The 16,667-nt window shown below is 41.8% G+C and overlaps 1 protein-coding gene across 1 annotated transcript in view; it reads right to left on the bottom strand.

The window, feature by feature from the left end:
- The window catches only part of LOC113021508 (dynein axonemal heavy chain 5-like), a 132,202-nt gene that overhangs the window by 80,350 nt on the left and 35,185 nt on the right, over positions 1-16,667 (bottom strand). The window contains exons 45-54 of the mRNA XM_080309140.1: positions 12,671-12,938; positions 12,342-12,465; positions 10,415-10,522; positions 10,127-10,241; positions 9,320-9,496; positions 7,054-7,257; positions 6,397-6,576; positions 3,797-3,934; positions 1,990-2,125; positions 1,386-1,583 (exon numbers count right to left, since the gene is read on the bottom strand). Of these exons, the coding sequence (XP_080165266.1) occupies positions 1,386-1,583; positions 1,990-2,125; positions 3,797-3,934; positions 6,397-6,576; positions 7,054-7,257; positions 9,320-9,496; positions 10,127-10,241; positions 10,415-10,522; positions 12,342-12,465; positions 12,671-12,938 (1,648 nt within the window). The remainder of the gene's footprint in view (positions 1-1,385; positions 1,584-1,989; positions 2,126-3,796; positions 3,935-6,396; positions 6,577-7,053; positions 7,258-9,319; positions 9,497-10,126; positions 10,242-10,414; positions 10,523-12,341; positions 12,466-12,670; positions 12,939-16,667) is intronic.

The following is a 16,667-nucleotide window of genomic DNA, read 5'->3' as shown; positions in this document are numbered from 1 at the left end:
GTACTCTCCCAGGTGTTAGCCGGTATGGTTCTCTACACCACCAAACTCAGGGGAATGGTGGATGAGCAGGGGGTCACCGAGGACGTTGACTCGTAGCAGGGGAGAATGTAGCCAAGTGAACTAATACTACGCATGGAAAGGGTTTAAAAAGAGGGAATTGTGTTTTTGACTGGTTGCCTGTCTACCGGAGGTCTGTTGTAGGGTTGTCATGGTGATGACTAGACCTCGCGTTTTGGGGGTATACTGTCCCTTTAAGAGCCGCCGTAAGCCAGAGCACGCATGCACTCAAGTTTGTGTCACACTGAGCGCTGTGAGCGGGAGCACTGGAGAGTTAGAGACTGCAAAAGATTCTGTGGCTAGCTACACACGAGGTAAATGTGCTAAAAAGTGTAGCATACTGCAAAATATTGTCACCAGTGTTGTAGTAGACTGTAATTAGCTAAGTTTCTTTAGCAATGACTCCATGTTTGTGACCATTTCTGTACAGTTCTTAACGCGCGACGGGTGCATGTTTAATGGTCACGTGCCGTGAAAAGGGACTGAAGAGCGGGTTGGCGTGAGTAGTTACAGTGTCCTAACAGATTTCAAAGTTGTTAAGTTTGTACTTTTACTCACTTTGCATAACTCTGTATGTTTCTGTTTGATTCAGAGGGGAGATTACTTGCTGTGTGATTCCTGCGTGTGTACTTGTCCTAGCACAGTAGCTGTGTGGAGAAACCGAAGGGAGTTCATGATGTTCTCCCATAGAAATGTATGTTTAAAAGAGAGTTTACAGTGCACTTTATTGCCAGTTGACCTGCGAAGTTGTGGGATGTAAACAATGTGTTTATTTGTTTTGTTTTCTCTTTTTTTGTTGTATTTGTTTCTTGACAGGTCACTACTGTTGTCTATACTGTTTGGATTTAACATGTACATATGATAGTTACTGTTGTCTCAGACCCTGAAAGGCAGTTTAGGCTGAGCCAGTGGAATAGTTAAATTTTGCCGTTTCACTCAAAACTACAGAATTAAAACTGTGCTCCTCCGAGTACAGTCGGAGAATAAAAAAGCCCACAAAAGAGTATTTCCTGTGTCCTGTCTCATTCCCCATGACCGGGCCACATATAGTTATAGGTTAGATTAGAGTTATAGGTTAGCAGGAAGTTAGCTCGCTAGTTTCTGTCTAAACATGATATACCATGTTATGACTGAGAGATTTCTGAAAAAAATTAAAACATACAGCTCTGCTATGGCTTCCAGCATAAATGAAGACAGAAAACTAAACAGCAGTGATGCTTGTAGGGTTACTGGGTTGGGCTAGCTGGTATATTGGGTTGGGCTAGCTGGTATATAATGCTGTGCTACATTACATGTGGCATTAATATGTAAAAACATCTTTAATTAGCAAAATAGATCACTGACCTGAAGGTTCCATTCACTAACTGTGGGCGCATCAATGAGCAGTTCAGTCAGATTGAGGTTGTTACCAAACGGGATGTAACGTTGCTTCAGCTCTCGCTGCCAGTCGTTCAGCAGAAGGTTACGAAACTCCTGATTGAAAGGTCCTGAGTAAGAAAGAAAGGCTGTGGCCAGAAGAACATCACCTGGAACAGGAACAAGCGTTGTTACGTGTACATACTTATCAGTACACATCAGTGTATCAGTTACATATTAATCAGATGTGGCACTGCCTATGCACTGAAATGAGAACATGCCTAAATATTAGTGGGGTAATTTTAAAAGTGCAAGAAATTCCATGTCAAACAGTAGCATCACGACCATCCCGCTGATAAATTAAAAACATTAGCATACAATAACGACATGACAGATTAAGGTTATAACTCCAAGTATAACTGCATCATCAGACAGAGATTTTTCACTTCACTGCACATTATTTATCCACAGAACATTTCCCATATCACACAAAGAACTTCATATTATTATGATAGATATTTGTTATTATGTTGCAGAGGCTAACTCTATGTTTTTGAAACCTGCTGTGAAACCCACCCACGAGCCGTTTGGTTTGGACAGCAAACTCTTTGCTCTGTTCCGTCCATCTCTCCTTCTCGCCAGCGAGACCGCTGATGAGACTGGACGCTGTCTGCATCTTGTGTCTGCAGCGCTCAGCATCCTCCAGCAGCGTCTGATGGGAAAGGGGCCCGCAAACAGGTCAGTAGGTTGATGTGTCTATTTAGCCTTGTGTGTCTGTCCAAGTGTGTCTGCCTCTATCCAAGTCTTATTCCACCATCTGCACATTCGTGGATTAAACCCCTAAAAGCTCATCTCTGTTCATCAGAATTACATACCCATCATCATTATCTAACTTAGTACGCATGAATCTAAGAATATTTGCCTCTTCCCTCAGCTGCTCACCAGCGAACTGCCCCTCACTGCATGCGCAAGCCACACTTTAGGTTTTTTTGCTTGACAGAGAGGGACACAGTGCCCTTCCACACTGCTGAAGTGTGTGCTTTGTTAAGCAGGAGAGAAAAACCGAGGGCTTCTTCTGTAAATCAAGAGGACTATAAAGGAGAGGTGGTGCTGTTCCAACAGGTCACAGGAGAGAAGAAGTAGTGTGATGTGTCAGGAACACAGTGACTTGGGCAAAATAAAGAAAATGCTGGGTGTTAAATCTGTGATTACAAACAAAGCATACAAATGCAGACAGATTAACACGTCCTGGGAAGCTTGTATTGCCCCAAGCTATTGTTGTTAATGTTATCTTCACTTTATCTGTCTTCTTTTGCTTTCCAGGACTCATTTTTAAAAAAATATATTTTACCACTTTATAAAGGGGAAATATTGAAAAAGGCATGTGGCCTGTGCTATGAAGCAGAATTTCATCTTATCCTGGTACTTTCAGGGCTAACCCTGAGTTTTTTGTATTATGAAGGTGGTTTACTTCTTACCGAGTTATATCACCATGGTAAATTATGCTGCAAATCTAACTTGCCTTTTAAACATAATTGAATTAAACACTTGATTACAGTCCATCAGATTCTGTTTAGATCATCAGTATCTTAATGACTGAGCTATGATATTTTTAAGCATGTCTGTTTCCTTCCCATGAGCCTAGTGTTCCCAGTCTTCATCCAGAGAGCCATCTAGATTTCCAGTTCTTTTTCTGTTTTTTGCCTTTTATTGTTTAGTTATGGACTTCGACTGCATTCCTAATAAAGCTTGCTTTCTGTTTTACATCGAGACTTTGGTCTTCACTTGGAGCCACTCCTGTCCATCATCAACACCAAATGCCTTTGCAACGAGCCTTTCAGTCTCACTTTTAGCCCTGGAAGATGAACAGTCTCTGCATCTTAATCATGACATTATAACCTGTTCCCGTCCTGGTCTCTTAATCAGGGAGTCTTGATTCACTTGCTGTTCCATTAAGATGTTACATTTCACATCACAAAGTGTACTGAACATGGGAAAACACAGACCAGATGCTCTCACAGACCTCCACAGAGGATTAACCGGTGTTACTCAGTCACTTCAGTAACTAAGGTTCAGTCCTTTTTTTCCTTTTAGCCAGGCTGTCACAGATCTTATGGTACATTTGTCATACTGTACATACTGCAGTTTATAATAATATTGTTATTACATCAGTGGCACATTGATATTCTCAAAAAACATTTTGCTTTCTTGAAGAACGTGGGAAAAAATATCATGTAACAAATAATAAACACAGTTTATCCCCTATAGTAATTGTTGCACTTTCAAATAAAAGATAAAAGGTATTAAATTCCTATATCAGGAGCAACACACAGGTTTTGTGTACTGAACTAAATTACAGTTGTGTTTTGATGAAGTTGCTGACCTGTTTCTCCATCATTGCTTTCTCATATTCCCCCTGTACCACATCAAGCTCTGCCTGCTTGGCGTCTAGTTCAGCCTGAGCTTTCTGAAGGTCCGCATTAGCTATGGTCAGACGATTCTCCTGCACGGCCAAGTTAGCCTAGAAAAAACAGAGAAAAACAATGAAAGAGTGTGGAGGGGAGAGCTGTGATGGTTTGTTTGTTTGCTTTGTTTTTTGCACATTAAAAGCTTCAGGTAAAAAACAGAGAAAAAGTCATTAAATAGTTAAATGGTTAGTGGGATGCCAGTTTATCTCACAGCATGCGCAACCCACAAAGATTAAATGCAGCAGCCAGCGTTCAACTCTAACCCATGGCCTCAGTTACCAGTGTGCTATCTAATAGAGGCAGAAATGTCTGAAAATGGTTAGTAAGATATTTTAGAAGAATGGACATAAACACTGAAAGAAAGAGTTTGAAGATGACAGAAGTAAGCAAAAAGATAGTTTGTGTATAGAGCTAGGGTTGTAGAGAAAGAAAAGAAAATCCCGTCTCATCTTTCTGCATGTCTGTCCATTCGACTGTATCTCTGTATCCAGCTTAAAGGGAAAACACCACTGGGCTCGAAACCAGAAAATCTGTTTTGTAGGCTGTGCTCCACAAAAGGTCAAAATAAAACAACAGTGCCGAGGGATGTGTATATATGTAGCTGTGTGTGAGTGTGTTTGGAGGGGGATTAGGGAAACAAAGTGGAAAGGAGGAAAAAGAAATTGGTGGCTAGAGCAAAAAGAATAGAATGCAGTTAAGAAAAGAGAGAGGTGTTGAATGAGAACTAACAACGGTGACAGCAACAGATGTCATCATCAGGCAACATTTCCAAAAGCATAAATGTACACTGTAAATGCCTTTAAATGACTATGACCCATCAGACATTCACAGCAGCTTGTATTTACTTGTAGTTAACCGAGTGGGTGATTCTTCAGAAGAATTTTGCCTTTTGTGTTGGTGAAAGCACATGTTACAGCCATGGGTCACCTCGCTCTTTCATCTGGCGTGATTAGCCCTGTCTGTTTTGTATGCTTATTAGCATGTGCAAGCCCCTGTTAATGATTGGTGCCTGGACTTGTCTCTCATCCTGCCTCCTGGCCTGCTCTGCGTTCTCTCACGAATGACTGGACAGTTGCCCCGGTGCAGTGGTTCAACTGGAATACAGCACTAATCACAGCAGCCGCTTTAAAAGAGCTGCCACTTTGCTATTCAGGACAGTGTGAACAACGTGCCATGCTGTGTTTCCTGATTGGCATGAACTAAAGGTTGCTTGTTAGCTAGTTTTGTATTGTTTGTAGCTAACAAGCTTCTGCAAGCAACTCTGTGTAGTGCTTCTCATGATTCTGTAACCTCTTCCGTTGACCAAGCTCGGCACACTCATCCAACTAGAGACACTCAGTTTAGAGGGTGACTAGTTAAGTAAGTTTGTCCCTTTAAAAAATGATAAGTAAAAGAGAGATTAGTTGAAGTAAAGTTCAGTTGCTTCTGGTTAGAAAGCGGTCATTGGCACTGTCTGGCATCTTTATATCCACTTTTCCATTGTGCTTAGACTACATTATCTCTAAACATATTTTCTAAATTTCTATATTTTTTTGACCAAATAATTTTCTGTTTTGGAAGAATTAACTGCTGAATAAGGTAAGGCTGAATATTAACACTTTAGAAACGTTCTAACATTGAAAATGTTAGCTCTGTATTCTCTACTAAGTCATAAGTCCTTTTTCCCCAAAAACAGCCACAGATCAAGAAAATGTTTGATTTAAAGGTCAATCATGGATGCAATACACCGTTTTTCTTTTTGTTAAACACTTTACTTTGCCTTTAGTGGCTGATTTTGCTGATCCATTTAGTTGTCAAAAATGGCACACACAAAAAAATGACAAAAATAAAGATTTAGTATGTTTGTATTTTATCTCTGGGGTAAGCATGAAGGTGAGAGAAGGCTCAGCTGGTAAGCTTTTAGCTTACACAACTTGTGATGCTGTGCAGTAATAATCAAGACTTTGCACATATTTTCTGCAGATATCAGATCTGGGTGTGTGGATTTAATAATTCATAATTAATAATTGAATAATTCACAGGGATTCCAGTGACATAAAGCGAATAAATAGTGCAGCCTGCTGCATAAATAAGCAGTCTTTGAGCACAAGGAGTCTGAGGAAATCCATTTTCAGGCTTGTATCACAAGATTAAAAACGTAAGCCTTGAAAATCTGAGATGCACCCAATGTTTATAATCAGTGGATAAATACTTCTGAATTTTGCTGCACTTCAAACTTCTACCATCAGCAAATTATTGCTGCTGCAGTGTGGAAATGTGCCTTTTTGTGCTTTTGTGGCTTGTGGTTTTTCTACAGAATGAAATGTTTCATATTCATCAGATTGGGAGAATAGTCCAAAAAGTGTGTGTGTGTCCCTAATGTTACACATTTTAGGAGGTGTTTCATAATACATATTTGTAAGGGTGAGTTTAACTTACAGATGCCAATTGGTAGTCAGTGGAATAGTAGATTATTCAGTTCACTTTCTGCTTTTCTGAGGAAGCACTCTACTAGATCTGCAATAATGTTTGTTACCTTCAAGGGCAAGACCTCCTTGTTGATGGAAAAGAAGGAAGCCATGGCTTTGGTCCAGGATGCTATGCCAGCTACATTGCCACACACCCTCTTGGCTGTTTCGATGTTGTAGTCAGGCATTTCGAAATAAGGCTGCAGGAGCTCCACAGTTTCCCTATTAATGCTGTCCTTGGGGAATTGCTTCAGGAGGGGAAAAGAGGCAGAAAAAACAGAATGAGTATGCGGCGGTTTAATCTGGGACTTATTTCAGCCTGTGCATTTAGACAAATGCTGAAAATGCAAAGCTATACAAAACCAGAGAAAATGAAAAAATACATACTGAAAGGGACAAAGACAGAAAATAGAGCATGTACTCAATTGAGACCAAAATTGCATCAGGATGAAAAAAAAACTATTTAAATCAGGGCATCAATGGGTTATGTTTAAAATAAAAGGTGTTTACAAATAAATATTTTAATAAGACATGAACCACTTTTATGGAAGTGCAGAGACTAAACTCTTAAGAGTCTAAGTTTAGCCCTTTCTATTATGTAGAATGTAGCTTTCATTCATGTTAAACATGGCAAATAACACAAAGCATAAATCCTGAATCATGTGTTGAGATAATATGAGCACTTCAGTCTTAACTATATACAAATTAAATAAATGTTACTGCACCTGCAGACTGCCCAGGAAGTTTCCAGCAGTCATGAGTTTTAATGACTCCTGCCATGAAGGAGTGTTGCAGTTCTTCTCTGGGTCAACTTTCACAGGGTTGACCTTCCTCTGGAAGAGCAGCAGCACGCAGTCCATGATCCGCATGATGAGGTGAGGGGGGCGACCGAGTGTCCGTACTGTGGCAATATCCGACGGTTTAATTGTCTATGTGGGCAAAGAGGACAAACGGAGAGCGGGAGAATTTAGAACAGTCATTTACTGTATGGCATGACCCCGATGGGAGAGCTGGAAACATGTGACAAGTAAGTCGAGTAAGGATTTGACGCCAGCAAACTGGACAAACGCAGAGCATGTTAGGAGACGATTAGAGCAGCGCGTTACTATGACGAGAACAAAGGATAAATCATTTGTTTCTCATTACCGTGTTCAAAGAAGAGACAGATACATTAATGAGGATTATACCTAATTCTCCAGTTTCAGAATATAAAAGCAGAGGAGGTGTGCAGAGGGAAACAACACGACGACTGTAAGTATAAACTGTGGCAGAATGAGAGGAGTTCAGGAGAGGGTGACACAGGATTTCCTCCAGGGACTGATTAAAACAAGAGACAGCAGACCAGTAAAGAAAATGTTCCTGTGAGAACTGTTCGGCTGCTTTACTCTCTTCTTATCTTTTCTTGTTTTGCACTTCCCATTTCTGTTCTCTCTTCCTTGCTCCATTTCCACTCAGTGCAAGCCTGAATTTCCCACTAGAGTGTCAGCCACCAGACAGTCTGGGTTATCATGTACTTCTACTTTCACTAGCCTATATCCTCTATTCTCCTACAGCTTCTTATGAAAATCTCTCACTAAGCCCATTGTTACAAAATAAAATCATCACTCCAGTTCAGCAAGAACTACAAAAACTAAACCATTTTATGCTTTACTGTCATCATTAATCCACTGTAACTATTAGCAAATCAGCTCCTTTTGTATGACAAGGAAATGTTATAGAATGGTACCGTTACCTTGAGTTTGCACACACACAAACTCGGTCCTTTTAAAGGCTGGGTGAATATCCAAATTAATCAGGAAACAGAACCGGTCGGTGAATATTTTAATGTGACAGTGTGGTATGAAAAGCCTGAAGAAAGGAAACATGAATTCCTTCAACTCCTCTGCCACTAAAACTGATGTTCTTGAATAAGTTAGAAAATATCTTTTACTTTAATCTCGCTATACTGCAGAACACCAGCAACATTAGGAAGAGTCTTGGGTTGTCTGTTTAGAAATCCGAGGTTTCTATATGCAGTTGCACGATAACATTTTTTTAATGAGGGAATTGCCACAGGAGCTCTGCATGCAACCATCTACCCAGGAGGACAGCTTTAATTACAATGCAGCTAGAGGCACCAGACGACCATACTAAGTTTAGACACACCAGGACAGTAAAGCTGCAGGCAGAAACATTCATACAGCTTCACACATTAAGTCACAGAGGGCTTTAAGTGGCACCCTGAAGCAATACATAGTAAAAGAGCAGGAGAAATCTAAATTGGGTAAATGTAAGTCACACATTAAAGCACAAAAAGACTGCCCTCACTTTTTTAAATATTCAAGTTATATTGTAGGGTTAGATCATGAAGGCAAAAGCAAATATGCTTTGCTTTACTGGATCAAACATGCTTACATTCACCCCCCTAAAGCTGTGACACAGGAAAAACTCTGCTTATGAGTGAAATAATCTAATAGCTACAAGACTCGTGGTGTCTACAAGATGAACTTTGATGACTCTGGTGATCTCCCGCCTTTTTTCACTGGCACTAACATTAGGGTGACATTTGGCTCATGAAAGCCAGTTCAGACAACGATGTCACGTTGCTGTTGAATGATTAATTGCAATCATTTTTCCAGCACATTTTGTAATCTTCAGATCATTTTAATTTGTCTCGTTAAGTGATTTATGATCAACTACCTGCAAAACTAATTATCCTATAATACACCCCCCGGTCCAACACACACACGCACACACACACACTCACACTCACCGCCAATGTGGTACTCAAAAAAAAAATACTCAGGTTTAACATTTAAACTGAAATGGTTCGTATAGCATGTTGTGAATCTCTAGCATGGCTATAGGCTCTGAGTGATTTAAAAGAAAACAAACAAACAAACAAACAAACAAAAAAGACGTCTGAACGTAGATATGTCTACCTGAGAAATTTAAGTCTGGAGGGAAGCCTTGGAGGCATGTATTCAACATTGCTGTTTCAACATCCCATACCTGCAGCGCAGCCTCTGCCTCCTCGAGAGCTGGCCGGGCAGCTTCGAGTTTCTCCTCAGCGATGGCCTTGTCAGCTGAAATGCTGTCCACAATGGCCTGCGCCTTGTCCTTCACCTTTTGTACCTCTACCTTCACTCGCTCTGCTGCCTGGGCTTTTACTGTCACCTCCTTCAACACCTGCACAAGAAAACAAACACACATTATAAGTGACAGAGAAATGATTTGAAGCTGGGAGACTTTCTCAGCTGAGAAAAGATCGTAAGTGTGGTTAAGTAGAAAACAGAATGCTCAATCCAATGGGAGATGGCAGATCTGAGCATTTGTAACACTGAAGAGGCTCTACCTGATATAGAGGTCTCTGTATAACAAGAGTGAGTGTTCACGAATGGAGGGAAAAAAAGAGACGGCTTAAACTGCTTCACTTATGCTGAAGCATGACTGTAAAAAATACACATTCGTCCCATTAAACATCTATTTGTCTTATTTCTCTCACTGCAAGAGGGTAATTTTACGCAACAATACAATATTCCCCAAACAATCACTGGAAAGCCTGATTCCCAGCAACGGACACAATAAACACTTCATCTCTTCATTCTGTGTTCACTTTCTTATTAATGCATGAAACTTTATATTAGTGTCTAATACAAACTAGCATGTATCCATTCAATTCTGTTGATTAGTTCATAGACCGTGTTGCTGTTTTAATAAAAATGCAACTAAAAAGCCAGCTGAAGCATTCTGTATGCTTGTTGAACCTTAAACCCACACACATACAAATAAAAATCCCCTCCCTGCCTACAAACGTACCATATCAGCCTTGTCATTGGCAATCTGTAGCTCCTTCTCTTTCACCTCCAGTTCTTTGCTGAGAGCTGCCACTGACACCGATGCCTCCTTCAGCTTTTGGAGACCAGTATTCATCCTGAAGAGGAGAAATTTTGAATACAGTTGATCAAGTCAAATATGATTACAGCAAACTTGTTGCTTCTGTGTACTGTCTGTCTACTATCTGGGTTTCTGTTTGCTTAAATGGCAACACAACTTGCATATGTTATCATTTGCACAACATTGTTGAACTCATTTTGAACAATTTACCTGTTGGCCAAAGTCTGAACTTCAGACCTCTTTTCTTTATAGATGGTTTTGTAGCCTTGAATGAAGGATAAATAAGACTTGGGTGTGACATGGGTGGAGCGTCGGTATCTAAATTCAAACAAATTGGGTTACATTAATACTGCAACATGCTAAATATTATGACAATCATCATGCGTTGCAGACACACATAAAACAATCTTCACATATATGCATATAATCTTCAAACACACATATATATATATATACATATATATTAGGGGTGCAACGATATTCGTATCGATATTGAACCGTTCGATACAGTGCTTTCGGTTCGGTACGCATATGTATCGAACAATACAACATTTGTAATTTATTTTATCAACTTTCCTTCTGACGATGCTGTCTGTGTGGAGCGCTCAGTGAATCTGCGTTCGACTACTCCGCCTAGGCTGCACTGTCGAGCGCAGATCCACTGAGCGCTCCACACAGACAGCATTGTCAGAAGGAAGAGCGCAGGGCAAGCTAGCGAGACAGAAGTTAAGCTCTCCTTGCAACATGGCAAATTGAACCTCCCCCACCCTCATTCAGATCTGGCGTTTGGAATTATTTTGGTTTTCATGTGACGTATGACCCTGAAGGTAAGCACGTCATGGACTAAAGTAAAACAGTATGTTGGATGTGCCACGCAATGCTCAATTACATGGGTGGGAGCTAGTGTGTTAGCGCAGTTAGTTCGTTAACGTGTTGGCCGTCTAGCCCCATGCACGGGGCTATCAGGGGTAGCTCGTTAACGGAGATTTGCTGTGTTGTGGCGTTAAGGTCATTTTAACGAGATTAACCTGAAAGCACTAGTGGGAACACAACGAATATGACTGCACATTTACGCCGACATCATCCTAGTGCAAAGACAAAAACAACAAGCATGCTACTAACTTTAGCCGAGTTATTTAGACAGCTGTTAGCACATGATTCTCCTTATGCTGCTGAGAATATAGCCCAGAAGAAGCGGATAGCATAGCTTTTATTTTGGAAAGAGGCATTTCTCTGTAATAAACTCTCTTTTCCAAAGATGAGTGATTCCTCAATCAGATACAGGGCTCGCAATATCGCTAGCCCGACGTCCTGGGGCTAGCGATTTTTTTCAGACGGGCTACCCTGCCCGTCGGGCTATTGTAGGAAGGAAAAATATATGTCAATGCTTTTGCATTCTTTCAGAAATGTAGCTGGGTAATTATGTCATTGGCATCGGTGAGCCACTGTCAATATGTGACATATTGAAATCGCGTTTGAATTTGCGCTTGTTTTTTTGCTTTCACTTTGCAATCTTGCGAACTGTGTATAGAGAGCGACAGCACTGATCTGTGAGTGATGATAATTTGTGCACCAATTCCTCTGACATCGTCTTATTAATCGTTAGCTTACTATGCAAACATGACAAGTGAAATGTCCCGCAGCAAGCTTAAACATGTGAGAGGTTGATCGCGCAGAGAATCGCTGAGCTTATGTGAGTGTGTGTGTAAAAGCATTTCAGTTCTGCTGAGCCAAATAAGACAGGTCAGGGTGAAGAAGTGACAGCCAAAGAAAAGCTTACCACAAAACGGAGAAGTTATGACAAATGAGACTATAAGGCAAAAAGAAAGTGCAGCTTTATGGTTTCATGGACAAAAGAATTTCTGTGGCTGCAATATGACGAGCTAAATAACCAGGGCTGCACATAAGTGGTCCGCAGGTGTGCATTTGCTGTCAAAATAAAAAACACGCACAAGGGTTAGGGTTAAATTTAAAAACTGTACTTTTGAGTTAAAATATATATTTATAATTTTAATAAATGACAAATTAAAAAGGCATGAACATTTTTTTGTATCGAAAAAATATCAAACCGTGACACCAAAGTATCGAACCGAACCGTGAATTTTGTGTATCGTTGCACCCCTAATATGTACTGTACCTCTGGAAGTAGTCCACACATTTCTCCGCTACACCATCCTGGAAGGAGCCCATGCACTGAACTACCTCACATTTAACCTGGGCTGAGCAGTCTATGTCATAAACAGACAGGAAGTGCTCTGAAACTGAAGGACAGGAAGAAACGAGACAGGACATTATTAACTGAAGAAAAACCTCAGAGAGCGCAAAGAAAGTCGATATCTTGTATTCATATAACAGCATCCACTTTGAAATAAACAGAGTATAACATGTACCGCATACATTTTTGAAAAGAAATGCGAGCACCAGACAGGTCACATTTGTGAAAATAAAACTGTGTGTTAAAAATACCTGCAACCAGTGCATCTTTGGGCCAGCGGCTGAACCAGTCCATGGTGCAACCAGAGATCAGCGCCGGAAACTTCAACGCTCGGTTCCGGAACTTCTCCCCAACAGGGGAAAAGCACAGAATGACGTGGAGATTATGTCGAACTCGTGACATGAAGTAATCGTACAGGTTTCCGTTGGTTGGAGGTCGCCGGGGAAACTCTCGCTTCATGACAGGGATGAGATCATTGAGGATATCATCTATTTCGTCACGGGCAAACAAGTTGGACACCTGAAGGCAGAAACATGCAGTTGTGTCTCTGATATCACAATACTGACGGACCTAACCATAGTTCGCTCGTTTAACACTTTTCTTAATTTCGGCTGTCGTCTCTTACAACTCATGGCCGCAGCGTTTTTTAGCTGATGAGCTGATGGAGCTCCGATGTGTCTCATCCTCCCCTGCAGCCATTCCCAAGCCACACCCCGCCACAATCCATGTACCTGTACTGCTGTGTATTTTAAAGCTCAAACATTTCTACTCCGATAATAGTGCCAACCAAATCTTTTACAGAGTAATTTTTCAATCTGATCTGATCAAAGATTTCCCATACAGAGATCTAGCAGTTGCAGCTTTTAAATGCAGTGATTAGCACTGTCACCTCACAGGAAGGCTGTGGGTGCAAACCTTGGACGTTCTCTTCAAATACAATGGCTTCCTCCCACAGTCCAAAGACATGAATGTTAGAAACATTCATGTATTTCCCTACACAATACTGTGTTTTATTGACCATTTTTTAACATTATTTTAATTGGATCTTCTTCTTCCTCACACTTCACAATAGTTGTCACTTCTTCTTACCTCAACCTCTTTCCTTAGCAATTTCAGTAGAAGTGTATATTGGTTGGCTGATGAACTAAATGTATGTGACTGCTGGCAAAAAATCTTGAAATGGTGAGTTTTAAAACAGCTTGCTGGGTGGGTACAAGTTTAACCAAGTGGATGAAGGTACGAGATTCACTGTTTAAATGTTTTAAGCTGAGTCATTTCTCCAAATCCCCAGTTTCCATTAGAGAGAACATGTAACTCAGATTTAAGAAAGTGAAACAGTGTCATGGGGGACTATGTGGTGTTGTGGTAAGTGTCCCTAACCATCTGTTACTCTCACAAAAAAACAATATCACGATAACAGCTTGCTTTTCCTTTTTGTTTCTCATCTCTGTCACTTTCTCTCACACAGTAAAGAAAAGAAGACAAAAAGATGGGAAAATAAATAATTGAAAGAAGGGAAAACAAGTGGGAAACTAACAGGGAAAAAGCAACTGCATGGCTCTTATCATGGTGTTCCCATAGTGTTAAATGTCAAATCCAATGATATCCACTGACTTCGAACAGTGTAAGAGCTTCAGCTTGGTGAGTGCTGGTAAACCTCACTGGAAGCTTAATACTTGTCACATGAATTGATCTGACTTCTGACCTCTTTTATTAAGTGACTTCCCGAATAACAAAATGTAAATATACGGAGTTCAAAATAAGGGCTTTGAAAGTTGTCTAAATATCCTGTGGTGGCAAAAATTCATACAACCCCTCCCAACTGTGTAAACAAACATGGAGAGGAGGAGAAAAGATGAGAAGGAAAGGGAAGAGAAAATATAACCATCGAGTAGAGAGAAGACAGTAAGAAATGTGCATAAGAACTAGCGGGGAAAAAAATCAAAGGGCAGGACAAAGATGAAAACAAAATTCTGGGAGTGGAGAAAGAGTCTTTCAGCAGATGTAATGAAGAATGCTGTAGTACACAGAGGTGTACTTGTATGTGATTGTCCATTATAGTTTAATTTCATTACAAATATCAAAGAGAAAATAACTGCAACTCGGTCATAATGGTGAGGAAAATACACTTTTAAAATTGCACTGAACTGATACGACTCGTGCTCTCTTAAGATTGCATTCATGACCGGTTCAACCTGCTTCAGGTGATCATTCCTGTCGGCTTCTCCGCCAAGCCTGCTGCCACTAAAATTCGTTAAGGCTGTGTTTTAACTGGAGATTTTACGGAGAATTGGAAGACCATCACAAACCTCAGTACTGGGAACAAGCTAGCAAAAGAGTTTAGCTAACGTAAGCTAAAGTGGCAGTGTCTGTTTTTGTTTTTGACGCTGTCGCCGGTACGAGATTCCGGAATGGCACCACTTACCTCAACATCCAGCTGTGAAAGCTGCATCAACCTGAGCCAAAAAGTGATCGAGCTGGAACAAAGGATATCCACGCTATACCAAATCCAGGGGGCTGAATGCGAACTTGACACGATCCTCCTTGGCAAAGCTCAAACCACCGCTACTAGCGCTGAGCTAGCCGACACAGTGCACCATCCAGCTGCTGTGTCCCAAGATCCCGCCAACAGTCAACACAGGCTCTCAACTTGCGTCGCTGCTGCTTCTGCCAAGGACGAGAACTCCTGGTTTCAGCTAGGGGCCAGACCCAAGGCTCTGGTCAGCTCCACTCCACTCCAACCAGCGCCATGGACCATGGTTGAGACGCGTGGTGGCTGCAGGAGGATCCGTCTCTCGCACCCTCACCCCTCTGGTGAGGTAGTATTGGAGAATAAATTCAATGTCCTGGATCCTGTGGACTTTCCTCCTCTGACTGCTAGCCCTCGCCATCCCGCTGTGTCGCAGAGGTCTGCGCCATCTCCACCACTACGCCCCCGGAGCCGCGGCGGGCAACCCGACGCTGTGGTGCAAACTCACCGCGGAGAGCTGTGCTTTACCCCGGCTCCTCGGAGAAGAGGACCCACGGCGCGGCTACCTGGGAGTCACTCACGCAGTCCGGCTGGCGCATCTCCATCTGAACACCCCCGGCGTCGCGGCGCGGGCATCTCAGATGGCCAACAGCCCCCAGTGGCACCTCCTCTCTCCACGCTGGTCCTCGGGGATTCCATCGTCAGGAACGTGCGGATGAGGGGGGCGCTCACGCTGTCGTTCCCGGGAGCCACTGTTGTTGACATAGTGGACAGAATTCCCAACATTCTGGCATCCCACCCACAGGTTAACCGGCTCATCATCCACATCGGCACCAATGACATCCCCAAACAGCAATCTGAGCTGCTGAAGTTGGACTTCCTCGAACTCTTCAGCCTCCTTGGTCAGCTGCAGGTGAGTGCTTTTATCTCTGGGCCCACCCCCACCTGTGGCAGAGGGATAGGCCGCTTCAGCCGGCTGCTCAGCCTTAACACCTGGCTTTCCTCCGCCTGTGTCTCCCACGGCGTGGGTTTTATTAACAACTTTGATGCCTTCTGGGAGAGGAGGCATCTTTTTGGGGCAGACGGGCTCCACCTCAACGCATGGGGACGCCGTTTGCTGTCCGCCAATTTGGCATTTGGCGTACAGCACTCCCGCACATCGCCCTGTCACTACCCCAAACTGACATTACCTGCTGATCCGTCTGCCACTGACTGATGTTCCCCTGGTCCCAGCTCCTATATTTGTTCCACTTTTAACAGTAATACACAAAACTCTGGACTAGGACCTTTCTCTCCCACAGTCAACACAATACCCGTCATAATCACAAACAGAGAGCAACAGAATTATCATAAATCCAGTAACTCCAAAAATATTAATAACCTCCGGCCTCTTCAAAAATATCAACATCCATCCAACTCTATTGTCAAAAATCCACCAGTCTCAATCAGTATGGCACTTTTAAATGTACGCTCTCTGTCGAACAAGTCTTTTATTATTAATGATTTAATTATAGATAATAAACTTGACTGTTTATTTTTAACTGAAACATGGCTGGGTTCGGATGCACCAGTTGTTCTCACTGAGGCCTCCCCACCAAATTTTAATTTCTCTTTTTCTATTAGAAGTGGTAAGAGAGGTGGTGGGACTGCATCTTTAGCCAACAACACACTCACCACCAAACAAATTTTATTTGATCATTTTACCACTTTTGAATTCCATGCTATTGTTTTCAGCAGCCCTCCAGTTTTATCTGTCACAGTTTATAGACCACCTAAAG

Source organism: Astatotilapia calliptera, chromosome 12 (genome assembly GCF_964374335.1).
Source record: "Astatotilapia calliptera chromosome 12, fAstCal68.1, whole genome shotgun sequence".
NCBI classification, from domain to species: domain Eukaryota; kingdom Metazoa; phylum Chordata; class Actinopteri; order Cichliformes; family Cichlidae; genus Astatotilapia; species Astatotilapia calliptera.
Note: the sequence above shows the minus strand (reverse complement) of the source record. Positions and strands in the feature narration are given on the sequence as shown.